The sequence below is a fragment of the Thunnus maccoyii genome, chromosome 9 (assembly GCF_910596095.1).
Source record: "Thunnus maccoyii chromosome 9, fThuMac1.1, whole genome shotgun sequence".
Classification (NCBI taxonomy): Eukaryota; Metazoa; Chordata; class Actinopteri; order Scombriformes; family Scombridae; genus Thunnus; species Thunnus maccoyii.
Window position 1 is genome coordinate 21,994,940 of NC_056541.1, and position 27,208 is coordinate 22,022,147.

Here is a 27,208-nt window from a genome sequence, read left to right on the forward strand (position 1 = left end):
GGCAACCATTTTCCATTTGCTGGAGAAGTGTTTCATTATTCTAGCAACCGAGCGGACATGTCAACACTTTAAGATGACTCACTGAAGTGGACTCTTGGACACCTGTAAAGACATTTTGCTGTCATATAACATTCTCCACACTATACAGCTTTATGCTCACCTTACCAAAGATTTTTTTTTCTTGTCAAGAGTTTGTTCCCTATCTGTCAAACCACTTTTTTTTTTTCATTGGGATCATAGTCTGCTCTCTCTCAGCAGTATTAGATGGAAAAGATGTCTCATTGTTTTGTTTTAGACACAACCCAATTTCCAAGCTTTTTAAACAATGTTGATATTGAATTAAAATCAATATTCTTGACTATCTACCTATTTTGGTGAGTATGAATCTCAAAAAACATATTCACTCTGTGTATGCAGTAAACTGTACTGTGTTAAATGTTTAAAAGTACAGTGGATGAAAGAGTAGTAAGGGGGCCGTAGGGTGAGAAATAAAAGAAGCTGATTTGGGCTCTCTGGCGTTTCAGTGTTTTCTCTGCTGCCCTTTCAAGCTTAGAGAGGCCCAGTGGGGGCTGGAGTGTGTGAGGCTGGAGTGCAGGGAGCATGGGGCACTGTGTAGGCCGAGGCTCAGCATCTGCCAGCCCAGACTGTCTGTGGTTTGTTCCTTTTCCAGCACATTCTTATGTAATTATCTGTGATAAACTCCTCTGCAGTCAAGCCACAAATCCACATGTCAGAGTCCTGGCTTACCAAACAAGTCTTAAGAAAGCCACATGTACACAGTACCTTGTAGATGCATAAATGTGTACACACTCAAGCACACACACACACATACACACAGACACAAATGTGCATTCTCACACACCTTCTCATACTTAGATTCACACCAACAAAACTTTGGGCTTCAGTGACAAGTGGATTTTTTTATTTTGGAGCCAAAGGATGGAGGGTATAATCCTGGCTTCCACATTGACACTCAGCAGAGTTCAGCAGACTTCACTGGTTCCTGTTGTGCCCAGCACTTTCCCCTCTCAACACTAAGTTCCTCAAAGTCCCCATGACAAAGAACCTGCTCAGTCTCTCTACTGTGCCAGAATCAGCACTACTAGAAGTCATGCCTCTACTTCCTGCCTGTGAACAACTTTGACTGCTCAAAGCTTCACAGACACAAGTGGAGGTTATTTCGTACAATGTTGTATGATCTCCTCTTGTGTCTCTCCTATTGCTTACCTTGGAGACGTTGTTTATATCATTATAATTAGCCGTCCATGCATGCACATTGTTAAGATAATCATATTTTGTACCATATTTTGCTACAAATTGGGACACAAAAATGAAGAACAATGGCCTGGTTTTGAGTTCAAAGAAATAATAACCATATTATTCTCTTGCCATGTTTTTTTACAAGCGTTCTTGGATCTTCGTTTTGCTGTATATTATCTAGTCTGATGCCAGCAGAACAGGGGCAGGGGATGACAATGGAGTGGTGTACTGCGGAAGACTGAAGGCTGTGCCAGCAGGATAAGAGAGAGTGAAAAACAGAGGAGGGTGGGGGTTTCATTAGCATAACTAGCGGGATGCCCAGAACCTTTCTAGAGTGGCATGTTTACGGCACCATGCTTGGCAAGAGCACACTCATTTTATAGGGTTTATTAAGGAGACAAGGGGAGGCACAAGCAGGATTTGGGATATTGTCGGTGTGTGTTTTTGTATGTTTGCGCTTGCATGCATGTGTGTGCAAGTGAGCGTCTGCTTTAATGTGCGTGTTTGGCTGTTTTGTTTGCATGTGTGGGGTCTGAGAGGAGGTGTGCTTGGTTTCAGTGGCTGTGTGGCGGCATCTAGCCCAACTACTTTTACATGTTTGTATTTTGGCTTAAGTGCCCTTTAAAAGAAATGAAATAGAAAGTGCATTCATAAGCCAATCCTTAAGAATGATCCCATTTCAGAGGAGCAGAGAATAGGGCTCTTTGTTGTGCTCTGGCTCCTTTCATCTCTCTGAGGTCATTTTCACAGAGCAAACAGGGAGACTCATTATCAACCTGCACCTGAGAGGTCAGAACCTGAACTCTCCTCCTCCCTCTCTCCCTGTTCAGCCCCCCTCCAAACCGCCCCCAGCCGTGCCTCTGTTCACTGCAACCCCTGGTCCGTACTCGGGTTTATTAGCGCAGAACATCTTTTCCAGTGACTGAGCTTGCCCTTATTGTCTACAGCGGTCAGGGTCAAGTCAAGGGCGCTCAGCCTAGATTGGAATCATTTGTCACACGGTCCCGGACTGGAGCTGATTTCAGCAGAGGCCAGGATGAGGTACATAGCGGTTCCAACACCACCTCTGACACAGGGAGCAGGGGAGAGCAGCTACCGGACTACGCAGATGGCCCCAACATATTACACAGCCACTGCTTGCCAACAAAGGACCCCCTCCTTTTCCCTTTTTTGCTTGCAAATTTAGGGGGAATGAAATGGGAGACTGGATTGAGAACATAAATGGAACATGCTCTCTGGGTTGTCAGGACATATGCCTCCAAGTGTAGACCCATTTTTGGGACCTCTGTCTCCCTTTGACAGTTCAAAATTGCCACACAAGTGACCATGATAATGACTGCACCTTTTAAGTCAGAAAAGAAAAAACCTATTTTCCTTTCAGGTGGAAGACGCTCCTTAAATGATGTAAACCGTGCAAAGTATTGCAATTTGGCCTGGGAGCACATGGAAGGTTTTTCCCTTCCACCTCTCTTCATGGTCAGCAGGAGCTTGCATGAACAATGGATCGTGCTGAGGTAGCATGTGGAAAATGACTTTAATACACCATATAGAATGGCTTATTGCTCCGGTCAATAGGACTGCAGTGAAGATGGTGTATCCTGCCGCTTGGGAAGGTTAGACCTGTCAAAGGGCCACAGTGACTGATATCCAGACCCTGCTTATGAGGTCTGTAATGGGTGTGCATGTGTGTGTATGTGTGGATTGGGCGACTGACTGACTGACTGACAAGCCAGTTATAAAGGTTACATATGACACACACCTTGCCATTAAGACTAAGATTAGTCCATATTTTTTCTTTCTTTTACATCTAAGGCTATATCATACATGACACAATAGGATGTCAAGGTGATACTAAAAGTGCTACAACATGAAAAACTGTGAAATTACAAATATTAACAGAACTCTAAACCAAATAAACAATATGTGTTCAGCAACCAACTGAAGAAAAAAAGTGGAAATAGTGGAAAAACAAGGGGAAATGAAAGATTGAGCATCAGGCCATTTTAGCTTGTTTTCCCTCAGAGAGGGCAAGTGTGGAGGTGAAGGTCACAGAGAGACTAAGCACACAGCTCATAAACAGCACAGCTGGAGGAATCATTGAAATATAGCCCTTTGTTTTCTCAGGGCAGTAATTGGTCCTGGAGCCTTCTTCCCCTTCCAGCTCCGTCCTTTTCTCTGTCTCTGTCTTTCTCTGCACGTGTTTTGCACCAGCGTGGTGCAGTTTAGAGACCCAGACTGCAAAGGCTAATGACTTGGGGGTTAAAGGGCACACCTGCGGTCACAGAAACAATACACAATACAATAAATACAGAAAAACATAAACAAACATACTGGGAAATAACAGTCATAGTCATTCAACGCTCCTTCTCCCCCATGTAGTTTTTTTTGGTTAGCTGAAACAAATACAGTGATAATGTTGTTATATTTGATCAGTGTATTATATATCATATTTTACATTTTATTTTATGTGTTTTTATATATATTATAGGTCATTTATATGTATGTGTGTGTGTGTGTGTGTATATATATATATATATATATATATATATATATATATATATATATATTTATATATATATATATATATATTTATATTATTTCAAATTATTTTTCCTCATTGAAATTGATTGAAGGTCAGCAGTAGTGTTTTTAAGACCACATAAGGGGCAAGGAAAATTGAATATAGTCTGTAATTTAACTACTCTCAAGCATCAGCTACTATAAAATTTTCTAAAATTTTTCTACCTCCACCAAAAAACATGATATTGCTCTCGGAGTTCACCCTGTTATAAAAGGCAGCTAAATGTGTTTCTTGGTGCCCTCTCCATAATTGCTCCAGACAATTGTCTCACTAGCTAGGGAGGGTCAGCTCACCTCCTTATTTTAATTGTAACTCACCTGAGTAAGTCACCTGACCTATGCCCAGGAATGCCCATGGGGTCAATTTCAACAGATATCAAGGTCACCAACCACTGTGGTATCCTATATGCATGTGATCAGATATTCTCAAAATAGCTAACAAGTCAGAGGGAAAACAATGAGCATGCAAAACTTTACAGCTGATCACAAGTAATGAAGATGAGGGATGCATTTTTCAGTCTCATACCAATGCATGCAGTTCAATTTTGTATTGTGTCCTTGGTTTGACATCTAATTCATTCAAACAATTTTCAACAATGACCTGCAGTATTTATAAATCGACATACTATTAATTCAGGACACAGGTAAGACATTTTGACATTCTCTCAAGCCTGCCAATATTGATATAGTGGATAGGGGCAGTGCAGAGGTAAAAAGCAGTCTTGGTACCGCTATCTTTCTTATTTGTGTAATCAAATGCAACACTCACAGCATGCTCATTTCAATTAAGTTGACATTGGTGGAACACCTCTTGAGGAATTAGCTATGGAAGATGGCTGTCGCTCCTACTGACTGGAGGCCTGAGATCTCTGTGTAGAGAGGAGAAAAACAGTATCAGATCCAGCCTGAGATAGCGGGGCTTTGCTGTATAATTACCATGTTAACCCAGATGATTCTCTCTGATCTCTGCAAACATCAGGGCGCAGGCCTCGCCAGGCTGGCTTAGGCACGGATCTGTCACAGTGCACTGTGGGACACTGGATGTATGTAGCTTGCTAGCAATAGGACTTTTGGTGTGATCTGCATATGCTTTATTTTAAACCCCTTGTGTGTTTTAGTGCACACAGTCAGTAAAGGCGCTTAGATTTTCAAACCCCAGAAATGCAAATATTCATATTATATGTCTGTATGACTTGTGAAACCTTGCTTCATAGTTCTTGTTTTAAAATTTATTATGCCTTGCCTACTTTTAGAAATAATTTCCTGATCTCCAGCATGCTGTAAAATGTCAACATTTTTTCTTGAAACCTTATTGTTTAATTTTTTTTTTTCTGTTTCTTCAGATTTGTTAATTCTGTTATTCTAAACCTCTTTTTTTATCTAAACCTCACAAAGTAGGGATATATGAGATCTGAGACCCTTTCCTTCATTGAGTGTTATCCCCCTGAATGTGAGTGGAGATTCTGTCTTTGGTTGCTTGCTTCCTAAGCCTTATTGATCTGTGGGCGTTTTTTCTGCCCCATTCTCCAAAGTCACTAAGCTTGCATCAATTCATCTTAATCTGTTTGCTCCTTAAACCCGGAACAAGGCATGTCTTGTTCCTGGTTGTAGGAGTCTCTCGGCTGGCTTCCCTCACATCCTTCCTAGCCGGGCTTCTCCTGGGTGGCAACAAGAGGCTTTTCATATCGAATCAAGTGTTATTGAGTTCCCCCACACACCTCTTACATTCCCCCCTCTTCTTCGTTCTCTCCATCTCCTTTTTTCCACTCTTCCATCCACTTTTAACAAAGCATTCCTTTAATGACTGTGGGATTACGGGCCAGCCTTTTGCAGCCAGTCTGTGGACTAGTCTGTAATCTGACCTCATTACATCCCCTGTGACAAGCTCCTGGGTCACCACAGAGTGACTACACCTTATCCCTCTGAGAAGCCAAGCTGGACACAAGTCCCCTCCCTCTCCAAGATGACACTCAGTCAACCAAATCACGCATCCAGGCCACCCTTTCCTCACCACCATACCTGTCCACCAAAGCGTAGGATCCCTTGATCCTGTTCTCTTCCCTTAACTTCTCCTCCATTACACCAAAGCTAAGATGAATGGTCGTTTGTGGGGGCAGATGAAAACACAATTGTGCGGCTCCAGGCATGGTGGTGTCACTGATAAATGTACAGTAGAACGGACATATTGTTGCACAGGTTCTTAATTTTCTAAAAGAAGGGAGTTAGAGCAGCAGGCCTCTTCCGGATTACTGTACAACTACACACACACCTTTCACACAGACAACTCACATCACAGTTTATTGTGCCTCTATTTTAAGACAAACACAAGTTGCACTGAGTTAATCTAAACTAAAATGCAATAAAGCTACATGAGATTTGTTTGTATTAAGCAGCATTACTTTCTTTGGCACACGAAACAATTACAATCCAGTATGTAATGTAATTAGAACCAACCACATTAAAATGATATCAGTCAACTGCATTTGATATCAATAAGAACAAGCTGTTATGTTTTTTTCCATATAAAATGGTAGGTAGGGCAGGGGTCCCTAAAACAGCCATTTATTCTTTTACCCCTTCCTCTATCCCCTTCTGCTCCATTTATCCCTCTTTTCTCTCCAGCCTTCTTTGACTCCAATGCTCCCACAGGCCACCATTTAATTCTCCCTCCCTTTCTCTCTCAGTCTACCTTGTCCATGCCCCTCTCCATCCCTTCACTCCCTCTGCATGTGTCCCTTCATCCCACCAGCGTTTGAGGGGCAGGTGTTGACAGCGAGCTGGCGTGTTGTCAGGCCTACTATGCAGGATTGTGTGGTTGTGCTGTGCTTGAAAGGACAAGGGAGGCCAAGGCAGGTCCATTACATCACCCCCATCAAGACTGATTGGGCTCAGGATAGGGGTCCGTGCATGCTCATGAGCAGTTGGCCCGGCCCGGCCCATATGCCTTTAATACAGGAACAGATGTGGAGCACAGACCTTGAGCTCTCACTCCCCTTATTCCCTCCCTCTGCCCTACACACTGCCTCAAGCCAGCTATGTTGTCTTGGGCCATGCGTAGTGGGCCGCTAGTTAAACAGGTTTAATGGGAACTAACTGGCATGCTAAGATGGTTGGGTGGAGATGATATTTTTTTCAGATGGCCCTCCCCTAGAATTGTTTTGTTGTGTATTGAGAAAGAGGTAGGGGAACCAAAAGTTGAAGAGGCGATGACAGAAAAATGAATAGTTGGCAGGTGATACCAAACCCATGTATATCATCAAGCCCTTTTGTGCCACGGTTTCTTTTACAAACACACAAGATGGACCAAAAAAGGTTTAGAGAAATAATCAGTTGATATCTCATCACTTATCAACTTCTTTTGATATATTTGTAGCCAAAATAAACTGCATTGGCCTAAATGATGCTGCCTAATCAAACATGAGCTGTTCAGTAGTGATGAGACACCCTTTCTTAGAGAAATATTAATTGTCCTATCCACTCTCCACCTTGGGTATATGCATGTAGGACTCTGTGGTGGGGAGCAGGTGGGAGAGGCTCTGCCATGTCCATGTAGTAATTTGTTGGACCTGAACCAGTGGTGACTAGGGAGAGGGACCATGCCATACTTCAGTCAAGTATTCCTGTATCCAGACCTCATATATGGGGTTCAGATGAGTCAGGGCCAGGACCCTGGTGATTGTGGTTGTCACAGGGATGTTGTACCTCCAGCTGCTGTGTCAGTGAGCCAATGCCCTTTTGAGTTTCTCTGTGTGGCCAAAACAAGAACAGACCTCTCTGGTCTATCATCTTATTCTAGCTTTTTAGGTCCTGAACACCACTACAGACAGCACAGCAGCTGCATGCGGTTGATGACTGGGATAAAGCAAGGATGGGATGTATCAGCAGAGGCATTTGTGGAGGGATAGCGGGAAGGACAGAAGAAATTGAGAATGGGTAAGTGGATAGACAAATAAATGGGTCAGTGGGTGGATTGATGGATCTAAACACAGGGACTAGATAGAAGGAGAAGGAAAACCAAGAGAGGGATGAAAGAGCGGAGTGATATGATGATAGAGGAGCAATGGACAGAAAGCAGCAGGGGTTGACTTGTATCTCCTCAATAGCATCCCTCTCCTGTTAGCTGTGCCAGAGCTGCACAGATACAGCCAATCAGGTCCTGAGGTCTCTGGCAGCTATTTCCTGGAGAGGGATTACCAACCCCTCCTATTGGGCGGGACAAGGCCTCCTGGTCTGAATTCATCAGCGACACGGGCTACGAGATGTAGGAAGCAGGTTAATAGACACTCATCAGACATCTGCCGCTGGGTTACCGTCCAATAATCTTCTCCCTGGATCTGCTGCCAGCAATTGATGACCACATTTTTCCCCTAAACCCTTCAACCGCCCTCCCTCTCTCTCTCTCTCTCTCACTCTCTTCCTCCCCTCCTCTCTGTTCCTCCCAACCTCTCTTCTGAGTACACAATGTTACACACAGCCAAATGCATTCTTAGACAGGTCTGTGGCTGGGTAGACCCACACATACGTACACACATCTTAAACCTTTAGCCCCCCACCATCACCACAGCCACCACTCCCACCCCCTTATACTCCTCGAAGCAGCAGACTTTTTCAATTTGGAGAGCCACTTCTGATGGAGTCTGGTGACAGATTTGGGAGCCCAGTGGTGGCTCACTGTGGCTGTGTGATGAAAAGTCCACTGTCATACAAGAGCCAAGTGTAATCCTCCCTTCTAAAGAACATGGCCTACATCCTGCTGGCTCCAAACCACTTCCTGCTCAGATCTCCAATGAGGAATGACAATCTCTGGCAATGTCTGTCTCTCTTCTGTCTTTTTCATTCTGTGTTTTCTTGGAGCTCTTGTGGTCTCTCACTTTGTCTCTCTTTCTTTTACTCTCTCCTTATCTCTTTGTCTTTCTTGTCACTATTTAATTTAGCAAGTGACATAGCTGCAGCAACAGTTAATAACAGATGCACAGTTTTTCTGTGCTACTCTTAATATAGGCAATATGAATGTTCTTTCTTTTTTTACAGAGGAATCATGCTGCTGTTGCTTTCTGTGCTTGTCATTCATTCCCTAGAACCTTTTCTGTACAGTTTTTGAATGTTTCCTTAATTAATTTGAATTGTCATGCATTTGCATCAGTTATATACTGTTGTTGATTTGTCCTTAAATGTTCCCTATAGCCCATATTACGAAAAATATCTAGTTTCTTTTATTGACTATATTCAGCATTCAAGGTTAGTATTACACTCTAGGGCATATAATGGCTCTCCTAATGATTACAACCACATAACTCCAGTGAAAATCATGTGGCTCCTCTCTTATTGACTGTTTTCTCAACCAGGTTCAGAGGGCAAGGAGAGAGTGAGGCTCCCTCTCTGCCAGGTTATTTATGACTTTTCTTCCCCAAAGTTATTTTTCTTTCTGTGATTGCGGAGTGGTGTGTTAAATCCGACGTGTCGGGAGATTACTCAGCTGGCCGTCAAGTGCACATGGTCAATTTGCCATGATGAGAGGAACTGGATCACACAACCCCTGGAATCTCTCAGTGGACTCTCTGGGGGGAACTCAGCACACACTCACACACACACAAGTATGGAGGATGCCAATGTGGTAGTCATTTCGGCCGCCAAAATCAAATGGAGGTTCAATTGTTTCCACATTTCTTAAGATAACATTATGAGAGGGAGAGAGATCGGAGGGCCAGGGCAATCAAACATATACTGTTTGGTGAGGTTTCTATGGAAGGAGAAATAATGGGGTCATGGGATGAAAGGTGAGACATGTGCAAGAACAGTTCCTGGGTTCAACTGTAGGACAGTGCCACTTGTTTCTGACTTCTCCACACACGCACAGTTCACTGCTGTCAAAGGCAGCCTGTTACAGATGCCCTATGGCCACTCCTCACAGCAATTAGTGCAATTGGACCTAATAACTTGGGGAATTACTAGAAAAACAGGAGGGGAGGGGTCAGTAACGAAACCTGTAGCGTATCATGCACATGTTGGAGTAGTTAAGTACACATTATCCTTTGAAAACATACTCTATGAATGAATGATGTGAGGGTAAATACATAAATATTGCAGGACTGCTGTCTGTTAAAGCTTTAGTGCTATCTATTGGCGTGAGCCATTAAGTTGCTCCCAAAGTCTCCTGATGCGTGAGAGGGGAGTGGTTACTGGCAAAAGAGTTATTCATAACTGCTGATCCTTTTGTGCGAGGGGTCTGTGTCGGACAGGGGCGTGCTGAATGCAGGCTGGTACCCGTCTTGGGGTCTCAGAGGGAATTTGGGACTTGTAGAATGGGCAAAGGGGCGTTTCCTCTGTTCACACTCGAGCTCTGCCCAGCCATGCTGAACCTCCCGGCCTTCATCTTTTCTCAGGGCCATCATCTCTCTTCTCCCAGCAACAGAGTAATGATGTGGGGAACATTACGGTCACTATGGCTAATACTGGGCTAATGGAGTTCAGATAGAGAACCAGCCCACCTCTACCCATTAAAATAGGCAAGAGCAGTTAAGGCACAATTAAGAACTGGGAAGGCTGAGCCTGAGGAGCTATCCTTTTGAAATTCAAATATGCTCTTCATTTTTGTGAGTGACACATCACTCAATCACACTTTTTTATGTTCTGAGGGAATTTAAGCCTTACTAGTGCTTTTCTGAACACTCTGGAAACAGTTGTATGAATATAGTGTTTTAAACTGTGTATCCAGTGCAATGCTCTGCAGAGTTTGCAAAGTACAGAAATTATTTTCGCCTGGACTCTTGCATGCCTAGATGAGTGCAAACACTTGCTAACAAACAAGTTTGCTGTAATCGTGGTCACAGTCTGCCTGAGCCTTTAATGAGGGACTTTTTGTCACGATGGATCCCTTTCTGATCCTCGGTTAGAAGTGAAATTCCTACAGTCAGCAGTCAGCACTTCCCTACACAGTAGCTTGCTGCTGCAGAAATCCATGAGCCAAGAGATTTTGAGTTCCAATGCCGCCATATTTGAGGCTTCTGTTACATTCCATGTTCAGACTGGCCTCTGCCTTGGCCACATGATTTGCTACACTCCTAACTCCTGATGCCAAGAACTGTCTTCCTCTGACTTCTGACATCAGCCATCTTTAAACACTTTGCACTGCAGTGCATTCTCTCGAATTTCTTTTTCCTGTCTCTGTCTTGTCTCTCACATTCTCTCCTTTACTCTCTCTCTCTTTCATTTGCTTTTCCCCTTTTTGTTCCTCCTCAACGATCTAGCTTACAGCTGAAGCTGATTCAGGCATGGAAGGGATCAGATGATTTCAGCTGGAAAAACTGCATTCTTTTTGCATATTGCTTTGAACCCTGCTATTATCCAGTTGCCTGTTTTACAGTAATACCCTTAAACAGGAAGACTAGGATGGAGAAACCTTTGCACAGTCTGTGTCTGGTCCCACAGCACTAAATTTCAAAAATATCCCTGTATAGTGATTGGGTAACAACCAGAAAAAAAGAGAGGGATTGTTTCTTTTTTTAAAGATGTATTTTACAAACCAAAACCCTATTTTCTTTACTTATAAAACCATCATTTTGCGAACTATGATTAACTGTAAGGTTATTTTGATTACTTATTTGCTCACCGTTTGGATTGCAGAGTTCTTTTCCTTGTGAAATAAGGAAACTAAATTAGACATACATGCCAGAAATAGCTCTATTATGAATGCATGTGTTGTACATGATGAGGGTGCTTCATATCGTGTTTTTGAGTGTATAGGACAGGCCCGAGGTGAATGCAGGGTGTATCCCTCTGGGTGTCCTGAGAGGTCCCAGGGTGATCCCGAATGGGCAATGGGCGTTTCTCCCTGTTCACACTTGATCTCTGCCTAGCCATGCTGAACCCCTCGGCCTTCCTCTCTGCTAAGAGCATCATCTCTTCTTCTATCCTGTGCAGCAAAGTAATGGAGTGGGGAACATTAGGGTCACAGTGGCTAATGGGGATCAAACAGATGCCCTGCCCACCTCTACCTATTAAGCATGCAAGTAAATGGAAGACTGTAAAAGGACAATGGGCAGGGAGTGTCCAAGCACCAGTGGTTTTATCGGTATGAACTGCTCCTGATATATCATAATTTTGCTGATAGTATTTGTATTACAGCAATAGTAGTTACTTTGATTTTGAATTTAATAGTTTTAAATTTATGAATAGATTGCTGTATTAATCTTTCAGATAGTTCCAACTGCCTTATAGGCTGCTTGTCTGCTTCATCTTAGTTTAGCAGGTAGTAACGGGTTTGTATTGGAAAATAATTATTGCATTATTATTTAAAATGATTAATGCGTATGCTGTAGCCTCTGTATCCATTTTTTCTCCAATTTTGAAACTCCTATGTTGACCTGTTCCAGCCTGCCTGTATCTCTTCCTGGTCAGTAACTATAGGAGGAAGGCCATTATTCCAGATAGAGGTGTTAGCCATGCTGGGCCGACCTGTATTGATCGCCTGTGAGAGGACGCTGAGCGGGGGAGAAGGACTATTTGCTTTAAAGTTCAATGGTTCTCCACTGCTGTTAGTGTTGCAGCCACAGGAGCAATCGATATCTGGACAGGGACCCGCGTCATGAGACACGCTCCCCATTTAGAAACATCATAATACTGTGCTGATGCTGTTACCCCACGGCCAGAGCTTGTGTTTAGATTTTTTTTTTTTCTCTTTACCCCCTCCCTTGTGTCTTGGTTGTCAAGTTCTCCCTTTGCACCTTACAAGCTGCTTTCTTATTTTATACTGTAGGCTGGGTTTTAGCATGGCGGGCTTGAATCAGTGCGAATTGTAATTATAGATGATACACATGGCTGGAAGGGAGAGATAGAGAGAAAACACAGCAGAATAAAAGGCAAACAGTCATTTGCTGCAAAGGTAGGTGTCACAAGGTAACTGATTATGTAAAGAACACAGTGAAGGTGTTCAGTAGAGTGTGTGTATGTGTGCGCATCTGCACACCTTTTTTTGCCTATGAAATAAAAAAAAATATATATATAATGGAATGTGCTCACTGAATTTCTTGGCTGTGGTTCAAGTGCTGAGGGGAAAGAAAGAAAAAGGGCACAATTGTTTCTAGTTCAAGGTGTGTAATGTACAGAGGCGTACATATATAATGGGGTATTGTCACAGGGTTAGTGTGAGGATATTAATGCCCTGGTTTGTCCATGCTGTTTGGTGCAGTGTCGCTCCCTGAAGGGAACAGTGAGAGTAGGCTGCTCTAACTACTATACACCCCCTGAACCCTCTTCCCCCCAAGGCCCTGACTAGAGGTCACTCTGTTTAGCAAAAGAGGCGAAGCCCCTTTTTCCAATGATGTACCAAATACATGCCTCCTCTCCTCTCCTCTCAGCAGCCCCCCCACCCTCCGTTGATAAACATGAATGCCCCGCCTTGCCTCATTGTGTCTCGAGCGTTCACCCTCTTTTTAAACCCTCTCAGTGTCTCTGCTCATCCCTCTGTGTAATCCCTCTCTAACCATATGCATAGCTACTCTATGGCTGTGCATACATTTTCATCAGACACCCCCCCGCTCGCAGCCACCCACCCCCTGCCCCCACCTCCTTCTACCAACACTCCTACCTCTGCCAACACTCCTCCCCATAGCCTCCCAACGAACCTGTTTATGTTTGAACATTTTCACTGGCATTTGAACTCGTCCCATCGATTTCTTTATGGCGAGAGGTTGTGAGGCAGTTCCTTAAAGGGGTTGAAATCGACCATCTAAATATTTGACTAAGAGGTCACTGAGATCGTGCCAAGCCCGAGTGAGAAATAAAGAGACGCAATGTTGGAGAAGGGGGAAGTGGCTGGGCGTCTCCGACAGGAAGGGGCTGGAGGGAAGATCTATCCGGTAGAGGAGGAATTCTGCAGCAGGATACAGAGAGGAGAAGGGAGCAGAGAGAGGCTGCAGTGCTGAACATACGTTGCATTTTACTTAGGCTCCACAAGAGGGTGCTGCTGTACAATCCATCCCAGATCTTTAATAGGAAGAGGAAAAAAATTCCAAAACACCACATATATTTATATAAATCCAGATTTAAACAACCTCCACTCTTACTCTTTCAAATAAAGTTATGTACTTATGCTTAAGTTGCAGTCCTGAAAGCTAAATTGATTGTCCTTGCACTTCTTTAAGTACTGCTATTGTGCATGTGTGACAGTAATTACATGCTAAGCTGTCAGTGACATCAAGCAAAATTGACTTCACTCTTCCCTTTGCATTGTCAATCCATCGTTTGGCCTGAACAAAAATGTGTTTCAGAGATAAATCTGATTGGAGGGGTCTTGACCGATACAAGGAAGAAATGTGAAATAATTAATCTAATTGAATGTCTATTAAAATTATAATTTCTGCCTGATTGGGAAAGTGAGTGGCAGTGTCCAGAGTATTACCTGCCACAGTGTTCCTCACTTCACCAAAGACAAGACTCTCTCTATCATTTCTCTCTCTCTCTCTTTCTGTCAGTCTGTTGTTTCTCTCTCCTTTCTTCATCTCTACATTATTTCAGACCTCTTGTCATGAATCACGTAGAGTTGCTTCCTAAATTGCAGCATTAGGATATACAGATGACAACATTTGCACTACAATCCCCTCCCATTATGCCCACCATGACAATAGCCCCAGGGCACACACAGGGGCTCCTGTACCATCTCCTCTGGATCCTTAATGCTTAAATGAATAATACAAATATTCACTGTAAGAAGAGTGTGTCCCCAGTTATTAGCTTAGCCCAAATTATGTATTTTACTGTACATTTCCCAGCACTAGTGCTTATGTTCCCTGTCAAGACAATGGCTCTCAGATTTTTAAATTCAAAAAAAAAAAAAAAAAAAAAAAAAAAGGATTTGCATCAGAAACATTAGAGCGACGCTTGTCTTCACAATAGCTAGGCTCTACATAATCCACTTGTTATTGGGAGTTGTTTAAATAATGGTAATTACTGATCTCTTTACATTGCATTCTCCCCCATTAACAAGCTGTGTGTCTCCCCCCTCTCTTCCTCACTGTCTCTTTCCTTGCACTACAGTTGTATGCTGCCGTGGTGTCTGTAGTCGTGGTGTCTGTTGTCATGGTGTTCAGAGCCCATGCCAGATGTCATAGTTAACTTTGAGGGAGGAAGAGAGAGAGAATCATGCTAGAGGCTATTTTGTTGTCAGTGATTTAGATGAAGCACAGAGATGTTAAAATGTTAGACTTCCCCCACAAAGCATCCCTTTTTCTTGCCTTTTTTTAGTTTTTGAGATAGTAAATTTACCTTGAGGGGAACACAGCCTTTTGCTCTGTTAAATACCAGAGCCGCGCAAAGCATTATTTGAAATCAGCATGAACAAGTAGTTATCAGAGAAGAACAGAGAGTGGCTATGATAAAAATGCATTTGTGTTCTTTTAATGTCATCTGAAATAAAAAATAAAAAAACACCTAAGTTGGATTTGGGAGTACAAATTGATTTCTGCACAAGAAATTGCATTTTGTCTGTTTGATTTCACCTGACATGTCAGTGTATTAGCATTTTCTTTTTTTATAATTTGGACCAAGCTATGTAAGTATGAATAGTTATTCTGAATCGTGTCATTCTCAACAGTAGTTTCTTATTGTGCAATCAATCAATTTCCACCCTTAAAGAAAAGGCATGTCTCTAACCAATCAACATACTGTACCCTTTCTAATGTTATTGTAAGCTTTTTTCCTAACTCTGACTTTAATGGAGATACAGTATAAATGACTGTGCTTAAATTATTCTTTATTATAGTGAATGCTAAATCTTTGTAAATGCAAATCTGATTTAAATAATTTTAACGTAAATTTTAATGAAAAAGATAAATTATTAGATCACTTCATACAGTTAAAATATAGTTAAAATATTCAATAACTGAAGCTATTGCTTCTTAATATGGAAACATAACATATAAAACAAAACATAAAAACAATTCAAAAAAGTTTCATGAATTAAATTATAAATAAGAATAAATGCATATAGACTGTACTTACAGTACATAATTTCATGTATTACATACATAAATTAGATACATATATACATACTGTAAATTCACCAAAACTGAACTCCTGAAATTAACTTTTGTAAAACTTCAAGTCGCTCTGTTGGATTGGTCTAGAAAACATATCCTATATCTTAACAAGAAGTATCATTAAAACTTTCTTTAACATATTAAAGAAAGTTCAGTCATTAACTACATAAAACAAAATGTGGCGGAGTTACAGGAACACTGAGTCTTAGCATTTTATGTATTTGTATTTATTCATAATGGAAACTATGGATATTTGAAAATGAAAGAAAATACAATTGTTTTAAGTATAGTTGTCATGAAATCCAATTAATTAATTATGTTTATTATTTTCTGAATATGTAGATTTTATACTGTGCAGAGTAGAGCTGCTGTGAATGAATCAGACTGTAACATTTTACATTTAGGCAATAATTCATCAACTAACTTTTATTGGTTTAATTTATGGGAAAGCAATTTTCACTACCAGCACTGTGGTAAACATCGTTAATCAAAATACATTATTATAATGAAGCTGTTTTAAAATGTTTATTAAAGGAAATAAAAAAGGGGTTACCCTTGCTTTGTGCATCTTTCCATTGTCGCGATAATTAATAGCTAAACTGAATGTTTTCTTTGCCAATGCAGATGAGGAATGAGTGCCAGAGCAAGAAGAATAGTTGGACTATAAATTTAACAATAGGTAGGCTTAACCTTAAGTGATGGAACAGTATGTAATATTACAGGAGTGGTCCCATACAAATGCACCCCACTGCCTTACACAATGCTGGAGACGACAGCCAATTAAATCCATCGATGTAAATGGCCAAACTAGTTGGCTGATGCTCATTGGACAGTGGGTGGCCTCTGCATTTCACATTTAGTGTTTGACAGTGTTGTGAAGGAGGGATTGTGTATGGGTGCAGTACTGTGTTGCTTCAGGTTGAAATTATGATTCTAAACTGTTTTGGTGAGCAGAGATGAGTCATCTTTTTACCCATGGCATCCTGGGTTGCTGTAACAGTGTTTACACATTATATTTCATTTGCGCAAACAAAATTATTTTAATGTCAAGATATGGCATGGAGACCTTCAGTTCAGTTTGACTTTGCCTTTGTTATTGTTTCTATATTATTTATACTTTTCTGTTGACCAGTAATTCTGTTGTCCTCAGGAAACACTTAGTGACTCTGGACTAAGACTTGCATCACAACATGAAGCGTTAACTCCCTCCCTAGTTCAGTTTGTGTCATTTGGTGACAGCATTCTCTCTGTCTCTATCCTGCGGCGGGAACGAGGAATCATCCACCACCATCACCTCCAGTGCCATTTGTTAATGAAGGCCAAAGTGTTAGATGATAAATATAGTTGAAGAGAAATGGCACATGTAAGTGATCTCATTTAGGAGCATTACATTTGAATTTATTGGGGTACTTAGAGGGGACAGAGGGGCCATGACTCTGAGGGAGAAGAGAAGGGTGAAGATGACCGACTTATAATAGACCGCGAGGTTGGGCAACTTGATGACCAAACATATAGACTGCAACCAAAGAGGGATGCATGTGCAAATACTGTGTGTTTATGTGGGATTGTTTATATGCCTACATACATGCAGTTGTGTGTGTGTGTGTGTGTGTGTGTGTGTGTGTGTGTGTGTGTGTGTGTGTGTGCGCATATGTTCCAGTTTTTGAAGTTTGCGGTGGAGGTTGAAGAGATAAACAGTCTTTATTAATTCAATTGTAATACTTCTTTTTATCCTCACTACTCTAATATAGGCTCCATTGTTGTAGAGTTGTAATGTTAATCTAGACTGATTACATTCCTGTAAATAGACGGTACCACAACAAGAAAGTATGGACCAAGGCATTAAACTAAAAAACCACCTTAAATTTTGACTCTAAACATCATTATAATACACCTTGCCTGTCTACTTTTCAATGTCATATTTTATATACTGAAATTGTTGAACACATTTCAAAAATCATTACCATCATAAAACACTGTTTGGGTGTAAAACCACTAAAACATGAGAATTACAAATAGAAACAACAAGAACATGTTTATTAAACAGGCATTGATTTGTGTGTGGACATGTTTGGGGAAACAGTTTTCACTTGGTTTGAGACTCCTTTTTCTGTGTATAATCCTCGCATCAGAGGAAAAGAGCTTTGCAGGAGTGAGTTGCCTGCTTGCATGGTTCACGGTTAATTTATGTTTGGTTTTGTTTCAGTAACTACACCCATATTGTGCAGTCAACTATTCAGAAGAGTCCTACAGTATCTATAAACATTGGCAGAGTGGGACACACAGAATAATAGACCTGCAATACCTCCAACTGGTTTACACAATTTGGATTGCAGAAGACGAACACTATATTCAATCCATTTCTTGGCCCCGATGCATTTAGTAAATACAGTGCCTAGTTGGTAAGAGGGATGTTGACAGAAAATCAAAAGCAATGTAGCAGCAGCGTCCTATAATGGAGACTTAGCTCTACTTTACACTCCTCTTACAAAGATCTACGATTTGAAAACAATCAATCCCTTCATGAGAGCTTGTTATTTTCTCCTATAATAAGACTAACGCCTTTTCATCATTCCTGCACAGCACTGATTGTGTTTACACTGGAAAATATAAGTGTTTATGGCATAAGTGCGAACAGAAAAAGAGAATATAGCGAGGTTTTTATTTGTGAGACTCCCACTCTTTCTTTTTTAATTCTTTCACTTCTCTGTTGACTTGGTTTTGCCGACATCAGATGTTATTGAGGATTTAAAATATCCTCATGGCGTATCGACGGTTCGCTATGAAGGTGGCACAGCCTGGCAGAGAGCAGTGAGGCGGTGTAGTTCTCCTCCCTGTCTATAATTTGAGGCACAGGGGTTTGAAATTTCACAGGGTATTTCTACATTTTGTGGTCCTGCTCCATCATGCCTGTCACTTGCCTTAATCTACGCCTGAAAGTTCCTGTTACCTCTTCTCACTTCCTGTAACCTGTCGTTTATTTTCAGCTACATGTTTTAATATATTCACTGTTACATAGAAGCATCTAGAATCTCTGTCAAATAAGCTTCCTTAATAAATGGTTAATGTTTTGACTCCAGTGCATACCAGTGGACCAGAGGGAATGTTTCTTGTTTATACCCAATAACACATTTAAGAGAACTGTTTGCCTCCATCTGCAAGGCCCCTGCCTATGGCACAGCTTCTATTAGGCCCGGTTACGTTTCTTCTCACAAATGACCGTTTAACCGTCTTTTCCGTACCCTGACGCCTCGCCTGTTATTACTGCCATTGTCTCTCTTTTTGTTGTATACATGTGTGAGGCTGGGCCCTTTAATATGCGGAGAGCTTTTCCTAGGCTTTCCTACGGGCACACTGGTCTGTGTTTACTCCTCAGTCAGAATGCCTCCTTTCCACAAGTTTGACATGCCTTTTTGTTGCCATGGTAAGCCCTCCCTTAAAATATATTTTTCTGCTTTTGGCCTGGATGTTTTTTTATCTCGGTGGTTTAGAGCCTGTTGCCCCCAGGGCCAGATTTAAATGTGTGTGGGTCTTCAAGGATTTTTCTGCAGAAAAGCCATTTGGATTGCAGCCTCACCACCATACAAGTGCGACCGAATTGTGTCATTTCAGGTTTTTGAGCCATCGTTGGAACCAAAGGAAAGTCCAAAAGAGAAGCAAAAAACACGAGACAAAAGCTGATGAAAATGGACCAGATTGGATTATGTCAGACTTGGCATGTGCCTCGTTATGAGGGAAGTCTTCGTTCTGTCTTATCACACTCTGCCTTACAGCTAAATGAATAAAAAAAGGAAAAGCACAGCTCGGCTCCTTGGAAAACAACAGCCAGATCGTAACTGTAAATACTGGCTTAAAGTGGTGTGGGCTCTGCACGATTTTCAGTCACAAAACAGGAAGTGAGAGGAGGGAAAAAAAACATACTGTATAATTTCACTAACTTAAGGACATGGACCGCTTTTTAAGTATTTGTAGATGGGGCAATCTTTTCAACATTTGTGATGAAATAATTTGCCTATAAAACAGATTTTTTTTTCCTGGCACATATCGCCACAGACTTGGATTACTACCTGAGCATCTGGAGAGCCACTATAGTACAGTATATTCATATGGGTTCAACTCTCAGCCTGTATGTATGAAAATGTATAACGTGTGTTTTTCTGTCAGACAAAGGAACTGTACAGATGCTTCCTATTTATTATAACACCAGAGAAGACCTCAAAAATAACATAGATCACAGGGTGGCTCTGTTTGGGTGAAGGATCAGATTAAGCAATATTTTTTGCAATTTCATAATAATGTATTTTGTTAAGCTCCTTTCTCATTTCTGCATCACTTTTAATTAGTGGAATTCAACCTTCATATCTCCAAGAGCTAGGAGGCTGCCTGTTTGCAATGTTCAACAGGTAATCAAGACTGATTAAGCACTCAACATAGCCTAATTGCATTAGATCTCAGAGGCACACTATTACCACCATAACAGCAAAAGCACATGGTCTGTCAGAAAAAATATACGAGGAAATATTTACCTCTTCAATAGCAAGAGAGGAGAATATGATTGTGAGCATTACGTTTAAAATACAAAATGCAAATGTAATACCATAATACCATATTTGTATGATTATATGGTATAAATGATATATATGATATGATTGAAGCCATACCATATAATAAGTTAAATGTCCTAATTTTTTTAAACCAAGTCAAAACAGAATTTATTGTGTACAGTGTGTCGTACGTCTGTTACCGACTGAGCGTGTTTTTTTCACTCTGAACTCCCTCTGTACCACTGTGAAGCTCTTTAAGTGTGCTGTGACATGTCCCAAAGTCCTTGTTTAGCACCTCTCTCTGTGTGTTCAGGGTGTGAACTGATACCTAGTGTCAGCTAGCGTCAGGGACACCAGCGGCAAGAGAGCGATAGCTCAGGTCTACATAAGCGACGAGGCCGTGAGGATTAGCCCTGAGAAAGCAAGCGGCACACTGGGGAGGAAGAAATGGAAATGGGAAGAAATGAAGAAAGAAAGAGAGGGGAGTAAAAGAATGAGATAGGGCTTTAATGGAGGGTTGTCAATTTTCTCCAATTTAGCTCAGGAGGAAGCTATTTTCTTGGAATTAGATGGTTGGATCAATGCAGCTTTCCAGCCATTTATTAGTGCGTAATGACATCAACTGTTACTGCATTCATCACTACGCAGAAAAACCAAAAACAGTATTTTCACAGGGCTCAACCTTATCACCACTTGTCAGTTAATTATGCATTTAAAGAGCGGGGCAAAAGTTCAGCAGTGAAACACTTTGATTGAGCCCTTTGAACTCAAGCAGGAAAGAAATCTGTTCTCTTAATCCTGGCTCCTATGTGATCATCGTAGCCGGAGGATACAGACCTCTGTGTCCATCATCTCTAGGTCAGCCAACTGCAGCACCATTACTAATGCAATCACCCCTGTGATCTGAACTTCAGAACCTTGAACCAAAATAAATAGATAAATATGTCAAAGATATGACGCAAAAAAAGAAGGCGTGAATGAGTCATCCGCGAAAGGTTCATCTTATGTGGACCTATAGAACTCTTCCAGCTGGTCTTGATAGCCTAAGGTGATGTGAGCTACATGATATGAGGTCGTTTTGATCATAGGAGTAATGTTTCTCTCATTAGCACAGGTCATGCTCTTGGCTTCAAGTAGTTCACACTATTCATCGTCTTACCCAAAGAGACTAGCATGGAAAGATCGGGCTGAAAAGTTCAACATTCAGTGCATACTTGGAAAAATAATGAATAATAGAGTTTAAGGGCACCTTCCGCCGAGTACATCCAAGTCAACATCTGGAACATAGCAGGTTGTGCAGAGTTCCCTTTTAGTTTTCCCCAAACTCTTAAACACTCCAGATCAAGGGCCAAACACACCTCTGTTTCTATCCGAGAAAAATCTATTGCCACAATTTATCAACTTCAATTGGTTAACACTTGGACTCTCAAAATGGAGCCCTTCATAATTTAGAAGCTGTTCTAAATGCAGTTGGCCGGGCTACATCTAAATGTTTAAAAGTCAAGTGAAGGAAGGAGGCGGTTAGACCTAAAGTTATGTCCTCCAAGGGAACTTTACAAAGATCCTCTCACAGATTTATAGCCACTTACCTTGGAGCCTGAGTCGATATTCATAAACATGGCTTCAAACAAAGCCCCCCATCCACTATCCCTGCTTGTAAATAAATACAGATATGCCTCTTTTACAGACAGCAGCAATCTAAAATATTACCACCAGCATAATTTTACCACACACATTAATATTTTACGGCACATTGTATTTTACCGCATTGAATCTTAAACTTTCATGGCCGGCCCCAAGGATTTTATTCCTGAAGAGTCTGTATCATTATTAGCCAAGATGTATAGCAGGTACTGCAGACGGATGCAGATATTCACCATTTCATAGATAATATTTTCACAAAATCAATAGAGTCAACAGCGCTGATTTACTCAGGTCATGTCTTGAAAAACTTAACGACTCGAGATCTTTTTCTTCTTGAGATGAGATCTACAGACTTAAAACCACATGAGCCTTTTGAACAAAAGGGGAAGTTGGCTGCATTCTGCCTTTTTGAGGCATAAAATGTACAAAACATAAGTTACCATGTGTCTCTAACTAGTCTTAAAGCATACTGTGACACACTGCATGACAATCACATGTGGTTTGTTTTTGTACAAGCACTTCATAAATTAGTCTATGGATGATCGGTTTCATAAAGTGCTTGTTTTCTGTGGTAATAACCTATTAAATCTAGTTTGAAGTGTTTAGTTTTTTTTGTCTAAACAAGTAAAACCCAACCTGTACAGTGTATGCCTCATTATGATGGGAATAAACTCTAACATCTGCATGTGTGTATTTGCATCATTGCTTGTGTATATGACTGTGTAGTGATTTAAGTGGTTTTAGTGACAAAACAAGTCTAATGAGCTGGCGCAATAATTATCAGCCATTTTGCTCTCACTTAAGCTAATTGAGGCTTTATATTAGAGTTAATACCACTGCCTATGTTCACTGTTTTACAGTTACCACAATGTTTGGCCAGAAACAGTAGTGACAATAATTTAGATTTTTAATTTGTGCATGTCAGTGTTTTAATATCTCCCTATCAACCATACTTATGAGCTTTGACAATCCTCCCCAGATGGGGGTCATTGATCAACTCCTGTTTTGTGTATTTTTTTCCTAATGTAAACAACTACTGTTTATATTATCAAAGTCAAAAGGACAAGTAGTTAGTTTGCATCTAATCTTATTTGCTGTAGTAGTGCATGAGTCCTCAACTTAAATTTTTCTTTTTGGCATAAATAAAGATTTGTTTCATTTTTTGCCTCCATAGAACAAATGAGGTTAATGACATCACTATAATGTATTTTATGCTGTACAAAGATGCATCATACACTATAGAAAGTGTGATATTAACCCTTACATACAACCCTTACATTGTTCCTTTGTGACAATTGACTGTGGGACTGCAGACTTATCAGGGCAAAATTTGGACAACTGTGCTGCTGCTGCTGCTGCTGCTGTGGCTGGCATGTGGGGAAGGTGGCGTCGCCTTTGCATGAGCAAAGTTGCAAGGACCTTTCCTCTATTTTCTCTACGCTGTCTTCTTCTAATACTTTCTCTTTAACTCACTGTCTCCTTTTCATCCTGGAATTAAAGATCCACCAAATCACTCCTTCCTCTACACCAAATCAGTTAAATAGAGGCTCAGGTACTTTTTATAGTCCAATGAAAGCTGCCCTCCACTACAGGGAGACTGTGTTGGGCAACCACTATGTTGGTTGCCTGGGAATTGATGGGTTTGATTTGTTACTTTGTATAGGCTTGTTAGCTGCTTCGGATGCCCGCCTGAGTGGGATACCTGGCAAGTGTAGCAATATGGTGGGAACACAGGCAGTTCTCTTGACATTGTCAAAGTCCACCTTGAGCTTCCTCCCCACTGTCCCAATGACAGAAATACACACACATGCCAATGTTTCACTGTTTCAAGATTCCCCATAACCAGCCTTTACCTTAATTTCACCCCCTCTAGTGGCTTTAAAATCCGTTTGAATAAATACGGGTTAAATTTGAAATAATTTTGAAATACAGTATTTCCATTTTTGTATATTCTGGGCTACTTAATAAAAAGTCAAAGAATTTCAGACTTAAAGAATGTCGCTTACGGTTAGCGTGTCTTCGCTGCTTTTAAATGTCAAAATGGGTCAAATGTGACCCGAACAGTATGTAAGGGTTAAAGATCTTTATAGATTCTCTCTGCACTTTTTTTTAAGTTGTCTATCATGTTTCTTTCCTTTTTCCTGCTTTCTCGCTTTGCTCTGCGTATTTGAACCGCTTTATGAAATTCCTGTCTTATCAGGTGAGTAGGAGCTGATCCCCAGGCCCTTTGCTCTTGTCAGGAATCTCCCAGGCTATCGGGCTCTCCTGGGGCCCCGTTTCACACACCAAATTGATGTCTCCGACTGGAAATGACACTTTCAGCAGGATTTGCCATTCTAAACCACCTCAAACCCATGTGATCTCACCCATTCACTCTCAGAGGGATTGCCTTGAAATGCACCGTAGCTTCAAAAGCCAATGAGCATAGCATGCTTGAATGAAAACCTGAGACATGCCCTACCAGGAAAAAAAAGGAAAGATATTCTAAAATGCTGGCAATGTAGAACAGTATTTTTTGCTCTGAACAAAGACCAACAGTCCCATGAATAAGTAGGTATTGCCCAGGGGAATGCAGTGAAGGGTAAAAGGCAGTGAAACTAAAATAAATCAATAATCACATGAATTTTCATGTGTAGGTGCTTGTCCACCATTTGCTTTATCTTGTTAATATCTGTCTTGGTCTGTCTTTCCATGAGTACGGACACAGATGGTATGATTACTATATATCATTTAGATCTCAGCATCTTTGTCTAACACTCCATTTAATGGAGGAGCACTGTGACCATGTTGCTTTACTTAAGGACTAGTTATGATATAATTTGACACTAGAGTAGAGGGAAGAGGGAAAAGGTGTGACCAAGAATCCCTCCCATGACTTATTTTCATCCCCAAGTCTTTTTGGGGCTGCACGTTTCTCCTAGGGAGCTCTACAGACTGGCATAATGGATAAGGGCAAGGGTGTGAAAGGAGCACCTTAAGGCTCCTCATTCAACTCTCCCAATCTCTCCTGCACACACTCTTGAGCTGTGAAGGCCCTCTTTCTTTGCCCTGCAAGCATGGGAGCCCTGTAATAGGCTCTAATTGATAGGGAGGTGTTGGGGTCTTTCTGTATGGGCTGAAGGGATGAGAGTAAGAGAGAGAAAGAGGGAGTCAGGGAGGATTACATGCGGGAATGTGTGGTGGAGCAGGGGAGGAGGAGAGGCTGTGGAGCGGTCTAGGCCCCGTCCATAATGAGTCATTAATTTCCTAGTGGTTTTGTGGCGGTTGGCTCATTACTGGTCTGCAGAGGAGCAGGAACAAAGCTCTGGGTAGGTAGGAGGTGAGCTTAAATAGTTGGGGCTCAACACTTCCCAACAAAAGGAGGAAGAGAACATTGAATGGCACTTGGAACAGATGCAGTAAAAAGTGGCAGATGCAAATTGCGGGAGAGCAAGTCTTCCTTCAAGCACTTTTCTCTTTATATTTTGTCAGACTGCAGCCTGAGAGTCTAATTAGTTAGTGAGGTGTTTCACTTCTGATAGGGCTGTGTCTCGTTATTGTCACAAAGAGGATTTGTAGAAATGGTAGGAAACGCATGTGTTCCACAGTCCCCAGTGGAACCTGCTCACTGTAATAGTTAGTTGATTTGATTATTTATTTTTACCCAATAGAAACTGAAAGATGTGCAATATTTTCATGCTTTGAAATGGTGTTGTATATAGTATAAAATGTAATAGAAGAATGTGAAGATGATGCCCGCAGGTAATTAATTATCTTTTTAATTATGTGTTTATACTCTTCTCCCCACAGGCAGAATGATTATGGACAAATTGGCAGCGGTTCTAATGAAAATGTGATCGTCCCTCGCTTTGTGGAGTGTGTGGACCATGTGTCAAAGGTCACCTGTGGGGCAAACCACAACCTTGCACTGACAGGTACAGCTATGCACTGTACAGTGCGATGGTACATGACACTCAAAATGTATTGTTGGATAGATATTGATTAAAATTTGTAAATGTATCCATGTTATATATTCCCTGTACAACCTTTTTTCTTTAATGTGCTCCCACATACAAGAAGTGAATCCTACCATTGACCCTTCACCTATTATGCTTTATACCTGTAAGATTTATTTCCTGCAATCCACCAGTGCAAAGAGTTGACGTCACTAGTCTTGAGCTGTCATTGTGTGCTTCAAAGTTCACCTATTTTACTCAATTTTATGCGAATATCAGTGCCCCCAAGCCCTCGATCGGCACATCACCTGAGAGAGAGACAAGGAAGGAGAGAGAGAGAGAGAGAGAATATGGCCCTGGCTCCTGATCCATAACAGTCATTGCCTGTTACATACATTTCAGAATTCATTCAGGCTATGAAGATAATCGAGGTAGTCGACAGTTTCCCCTGCAGCCCAATGGATTTATGATAGCACTGTCAAGAAAATGAGGCGAAATGACACAGTAGCTGACTTTAGCTGCAAATAATGTGATAGGCCGTACAGTGGTGCAGCAGCAGCTGCTGTCATTGCAGGTAATAGGCTATAAAGAAGCCTGATAGCAATACCTGTCATTTCTTAATGGCTGACTTCACTGAAGAGCTTTTGTGGCCTTTAACATGAAGATAATAGAAGATACAACAAATTTTACAGCTTTTGCGTTGCATCCATAATTTATCACCAGAGGCCCCATGCAGCAGCAGCACAACAAGGACAACATGCTCCTAGAGGTGTGCTGGTGAGAGATGCAAGATGAGCTGCAGGGGGTTAGAGGCTTCTGCTATACTTTGAAACTAATTGAGAGAGTGCACAGGGTCCAAAACATCTTCTATCAGTTGACATGATATGCCCGTCATATCACATTATAATACCTCTGTCGTTATAACAGTATTTTTTTCCCAGAAATAATCTGTTGATAACATGATTACTTACTTAGTCAAATTAGAAATGTTATTAATTCACTGACTCTTGACACGCAGTTGACGGGAGGTTGTTTCAGTGGGGCTGTGGACGGGCTTGTGGAAACACACAGAAGAACATCCTGTTCCCAGAAGAAGTGACCCTACCAAGTTCACCAGTCAAAGACATTGCCGGGGGATGTTGGCATAGCCTACTTCTAACAGGTTAGTCTCCAGTTGTGTCTGAAACCTATTAGTGAAACACAGTGTAAT

General features: G+C 41.3%; 1 protein-coding gene across 8 annotated transcripts in view; it reads left to right on the plus strand.

The window, feature by feature from the left end:
• The window catches only part of LOC121903502 (ultraviolet-B receptor UVR8-like), a 333,525-nt gene that overhangs the window by 102,562 nt on the left and 203,755 nt on the right, over positions 1 to 27,208 (plus strand). For all 8 annotated transcript variants that reach the window (XM_042420598.1, XM_042420604.1, XM_042420599.1 and 5 more), the window contains 2 exons: positions 25,853 to 25,977; positions 27,017 to 27,160. In XM_042420598.1, the coding sequence (XP_042276532.1) occupies positions 25,853 to 25,977; positions 27,017 to 27,160 (269 nt within the window). The remainder of the gene's footprint in view (positions 1 to 25,852; positions 25,978 to 27,016; positions 27,161 to 27,208) is intronic.